The 6,000-nt window shown below is 35.3% G+C and overlaps 1 protein-coding gene across 1 annotated transcript in view; it reads left to right on the top strand.

Annotated features, from left to right (window-relative positions):
• Positions 1 to 444: 444 nt before the first annotated feature.
• Positions 445 to 6,000, top strand: part of rtf2 (replication termination factor 2) — a 37,795-nt gene continuing 32,239 nt past the window's right edge. Inside the window, exons 1-4 of the mRNA XM_039691931.2 lie at positions 445 to 613; positions 3,369 to 3,463; positions 4,056 to 4,149; positions 5,493 to 5,632. Coding sequence (XP_039547865.2) covers positions 545 to 613; positions 3,369 to 3,463; positions 4,056 to 4,149; positions 5,493 to 5,632 — 398 coding nt within the window. The 5' untranslated portion in view covers positions 445 to 544. The remainder of the gene's footprint in view (positions 614 to 3,368; positions 3,464 to 4,055; positions 4,150 to 5,492; positions 5,633 to 6,000) is intronic.

The raw sequence follows: 6,000 nt of genomic DNA, 5'->3' as shown, positions 1-6,000 counted from the left end.
CAGATGGACAAACAATATCAAACTATTCAATTAAAATAGTACTGAATTAAGTGTGTTACACACAAGTGTTACAACTAACCCCTCTGTCTGTTACAATTAACCCCGCATATGGGGTAAGTTGTAACATTTGCACTTCTGTCACTTTCAGTGCAACTGTACGAAAATGGTATCCTAGAAAAAAACTTTAAGTGTTCATTTGTAGCAGAGATGTGTATGTTGCTTGTGTAAAAATATGAATCTAACCTAATTATTTTTTAATTAATTGAGCCAAAACCAAAATGTGTTAGGTTGTGCCCCGCTCTCCCCTACCTTTCCCGCCATGTGATTTGATGTCGACCCTCGAGCGCCATCAAGTGGTGTGTGTTTAAAACAATATGGAACTGAAGTGCACTGTTTAGCTCGCCCTCTAGGCGGCGGTATCTTAAAAACAAACGGAAACACAGCTGACGCTCCTCACTGAAGCTCCTCGGTTGTTTACAGTTTTACGCTTTTAGCTTCAGCCATAGAGCTCAATCAATAAAACAGTTCAAATCGTATTTTCGACATGGGATGCGACGGCGGAACCATTCCCAAAAGACACGAACTAGTTAAAGGACCGAAAAAGGTTGAAAAGGTAAGAAAATAGCTTTAAACGATCGATTATTTGTCAACAAACCTCATGATATTAGCATGTAGCTTTGTAGCACGACTCGCCGATAACTCGTGAGGTGACTTCAAACTTATATATTTTCTGAAGCTTTTGTAGAATTTATACGTACATACATACATACATACATACATACATAACGTTACATACATAACTTACGTACAAACATATATGCTAGTATTTTGAAGTACACAATGATACTAACGTTACCGTATCTTTTTTTGTAAGTGATGTTTATATTATGATATAATGATACATGAATGTCAGTGTCATGACATAGGCATTTAGTTGGTTTCTTACACCGTGGTTTATGAGTGAGTAAGTTTCCGTCATACATATTAAAATACTTAACGTTAACTATGATGTTATTTATTTGGATTTAAAAACCTTTACAAAAGTTACAGATGCTGAACATGCAAATAAGTGCAATGTCAGAGGTTCTCAAATAATTGTAACCTTTTACACAAAAACAGATTCACACAAATACAATATTACTGTTTAATATTTTAATATTGAAGTATAATATGATCAGTAACATTTAACTGTTATATGTCAACATAAGTTAATGCATTTGACTAACAATGAGCAATATAATTATTACAGCATGTATACACATTTGTGAATGTTTCTTAATATGTATGTATGTTCGTGTTAGTTTTAATACAACTATTGATCTTAAAAATGTATCTGTACGTGTTGAGATTAACATGAAGTAAGATTAATAAGGGCTGTATAAATATTAATTGTTAGTTCATGTGAAGTGTAACCAAATAATGTAACTGTGGAATTGAATACTGTAAACGTTATTTTTTTTTCCAGCTCACAAACTTCACAACGTTCATTTATAGAGTCTGTAATAAGACTTTTTGTGAGTGCCGTAAATATTATATTGTTAGTGTTATTTTATTTAGGGCCCCGCATAAATCAGACGTCTTTAATTTCTATTAGTGCAGGGTTTCCGCGGGGCATTAAAAAGCATTAAAAGTCATTAAATGGATTTTGCGAAAATGAAGGCCTTAAAAGGCATTAAAAAGCATTAAATTTGATTCTTACAGGCATTACATTTTTTTTTTATAGTTTTGAAGAGAATTTTATACAAATTTATTTGAATATAGCCTTCATAATTAATAATTTGTATTTGCGCTCGCAAAATATGTACGTTAGTATCGAATGTAAAAAATAGGTTAGTATGATAAACACGCGGAACCATTTTGGTGATTGCTTCCGGCCGGAGCAAAATTGCCGTGATTCAGAGGTGACGCGGGCATTTTGCACAGCAGTGGACAGGTCTGAAACTACTGAAAAATGGGAAAGTGCAAATTTCAGCAGAAGTGGCTGGAAAATGAAGATTTCAAGACATGGTTGCAGCCCGTTGCTGGTAAACATTATGAAGGATTTTGCCGCGTTTGCAAAAAAAGGATTTAAGTTGGGGACAATGGGCGTCGGCGGCGTAAAATCACACATGCTAATTTCTTTGGTGTGACCGACAAATCTACAAGTAACGTTACGACGACAACAGATGCTGTAGTCACCAACGTTTGTGGAGCAATATTTAAAAAAAACAATTGTGTGTGTGTGTGTGTATATATATATATATATATATATACACACACACACACACACACACAATTTTTTTTTTGTTTTGTTTTATTTTTAAATATTGCTCCACGAACGTTGGGTACTACAGCATCTATATCATAGGGGTGTAACGGTACATGTATTCGTATTGAACCGTTTCGGTTCGAGGCTTCCGGTTCGGTACGCATACAAACCGAACGATTGCTTGGACCATTTTTCCTGCCGGCAAAATTCGTGCTGACGCGGCCAACACAACGTTGCGCAACATCCAAATGGCAAGGGTAATGAAAGCAGAACGAAACTGCGCTGCTCGTTATGTGCTTCACGGATCGTTTATCAGTTCGGACCAGCAACATCTGTGCAGCGCGAGCCGATCTCGATCAAGCAACACTGTTACCACACCGCGCTAAGAGATCCGGTAAAGGAAACATTTGAATTCGCCACTGAGGTAATAACATCGCTGCGAGATCTAGTGAGATGCATTCACATTTCTCCGTTATTAACCGTAGATCTCTATTAGATCAAACAGCGCTGTCATGGAAACCAGGAGAAACATTGTGCCGTGAATGAACTAGTAATACTTTCGTCCACAGACCAGCAACATTCACCATGTATTTAATATAGTAACACTAACTGGAACCAGTTTGGCTGGAATGGTGAAATGCTTTCAAGTACTTCACACATCTTTTTCCAGCACTTCAAAATTCAAATATTATATAAATAAATATATATTTAAATGTTATTTTTTAACGTGATGACCAAAACATTATTTGTTCATCCTTCAAACATGACCCCCATTTATAAACCTGAAAGTTTCAAGATCTAGGAAAACTCACACTTATTTAAAAATATTTTTTCTTTAAACAAATAGGAAATTTCTCTGGCATTTCTTTCTTTTTGCTGTATCGAAAATGTACCGAACCATGACTTTAAAACCGAGGTACGTACCGAACCGTGATTTTTGTGTACCGTTACACCCCTTATATATATATATATATATATATATATATAAATATCCGTGGTTAGTCATGGGTCGTGTATGGCATTTTTTAAATGGCATTAAAAAGGCATTAAATTTCATGTGAAGATACCTGCAGAAACCCTGTAGTGTCATGGCTAACGAATCAAAGCTTGTGTTTTACAGGTCGATAAGAATGCAGAACTCGCAGCCAAATGGAAATACTGTGCATTGAGTCAGGAGAAGCTGAAGCGGCCGATAGTCGCCTGTGAGCTGGGCAGGTACCGATTCATTTATCTTCATGTTTTACTTTTGTTTTTCTAGTTAAAGGTTTTTGACATCATGTGGCCTCGTAAAAATTCACTGTGCCAGTTCGATGTCCAAGCAGGATCAATGCATAACAGAATTATCATCCGATCGGCAATACCGCAAAATAAAACCCTTCAGGCTGATACAAGACCTCTGCTTAATGTCATGATCACCTTGTAGGGATTTATTTTGACCACTAATGACATTCTACCTTACATAACCTCTGTTATAAAAGATTTGCCATCATTCTTGCATATAAACCCACCAGTGGTATCTGAAATAAGATCTGAATAACCACAGGTCAAGCCATGGAGGGATCATCACGAAAAAGCCCCACAGTTTTCAATAGGATTTGAATTTTAATTTTGAATAAGCATCTTTCAGCAACCAATAAGAATGCATAACTCTCAGCTTTGGTTGGCATAATTTACCATATATTTCATTTAATACGACACAGACACCTAAATCAGTGTGAAATATTACTTTTCAGTATTCAGTATGCACTTTTAATATTTCTGCCTGTTACTATACTGTTAATATATAGAGTCATTTTTCTCCCTCCAGACTGTATAATAAAGATGCGATCATTGAGTACTTGCTGGATAAATCAGCGGAGAGGCCGAACACTGAGGTTGTGACGCACATACGTGGCATCAAGGTTGGTACACACTGACAAATGATCATCCTGCTGTCTGTGAATAAGCTTTTCATTGGACAATACGCCTCCACACGTGTGTTTCAGTGTTATTATAATAAGGGTTTAAAAAAACACTATAAGCCGAATATGTTGTCTTTTGTAACTAACATGAACTAATCAAGTGTCAAAAATGTTACAGCTTTTATTAACCTTTGTTAATGTTAATAAAATAATTCGTATGTTAGTTCACTGTGCATTAGCGAATGTTAACAGAACGTTTGATCTTAAGAAACTCAGTCAATGTTGAGAATAACATTACCTAAGATGTATAAATGCTGTATTGTTTTTCCATTGTTAGTTCACATACTAATGAAACCTTATTTTAAAGTGTTACAATTTTTATACATATATTTTTTATTTTGGTCACACTTTAGATTAGTGTCCAATTCTCACTAATTACGATGACTTTTGCCTCAATAAACTTCTAATTACTGCTTATTAATAGTTAGGCTAGTAGTTATGTTTCGGTATTGGGTAATTACTATGTGCTTGAGACAATACCTTTTTTTGCAGATTTGTGCTGTTGTGAGGGATTCAGTTCAGGGGTTGAATAATTTTGAGACTACAGAAGTCATTAAAAGTTTGGGGAAACCACTTGAAACAATTGTTGTGTTGAGCTATTTCAATTTCTTTTTTAAAAAATTTGTTCGTTGCAAACAGCTGAAAGTCTGTAAATTTTGCAAATAAACCTGATTTGCAATGAGGGTTGAATAATTTCGATTCCAACTGTATACATCATAGATCCTCGCCATTGAAAAAACACTAATGAAACAACATTATTGAGGGTTCTATGTATATATTTCTATGGTTTCTACAACCGATACCGCGGATATTATTACCTCGTTGATAGCCGACGATGACGAGACGAGCCATTATAACTGGAATATCTCTGGATTTACAAATCCTTGGGGACTTTTCAGATAATTTAAGATGAAATATCACACTGTGAAAGTGAAAGAATATTTAAATTACAAAAATCCTTCATATTGTACCTTTAAAGTCGATTAGTCTGTTCAACCCCTATTGCATACAACGTTTAACAAGCAAAACAGTCTGCAGTTTGCTAGAGCACATAGTTATACACTTTCAGAGACAGAATTCAGAACAAACAAGTGCCTTTTGTTGGTCAGGTGACTTACAATATTTATAATTTTTAGCAGTTTTATGCAATTTCACAGGTTGTGCATTTATTGTGCATTTACACCACTGCTTGTGAAGGGTATGGGGAGCTTTTTAATATACAGCCAAAATCAGCTGGAAATCCACTTACAGGTTAGCTATAATAACCCTGGTGTGTTTCACAGGACGTGAAGGAGCTGAATCTCACTGATAACTCTGCTTGGGAGGGCGAGAGAAGGAACATTAAAGGGGACTGCTATGAAGACATGAACCTCGCCATGTTCATCTGTCCTGTGGTGGGACTAGAAATGAATGGGAAACACAAGTAAGGCCACATCCGTTCAGCTCAGCGTTAATGTCGAGCCCTGATGTATTCTATGCATGATCATCGCCTGTTTTTTTTTTTTTTAAACAATTGGCCAATGGCCGATACTGAAAATACTTGCTTTTAACAGGCGATACCAATTATTCAATTTTATTAAATACATCGGTGCATTCCTATTAAATGTTATTGCATAAATACAATACACACTAAAACTTTACAATGTTTTAACATTAGTTAATGCATTAGGGATCATGAAATAATACAGAACAATTTTTACAGCATTTATTAATCTTAAATAATATTAGTTTATAAGTGTCAATTGTTAATTCATGTTCATTCATAATGCATTCACCAGTGTTAATTTACAC

This window comes from Pimephales promelas, chromosome 8, assembly GCF_988280905.1.
Source record: "Pimephales promelas chromosome 8, fPimPro1.hap1.1, whole genome shotgun sequence".
Classification (NCBI taxonomy): Eukaryota; Metazoa; Chordata; class Actinopteri; order Cypriniformes; family Leuciscidae; genus Pimephales; species Pimephales promelas.
Note: the sequence above shows the minus strand (reverse complement) of the source record. Positions and strands in the feature narration are given on the sequence as shown.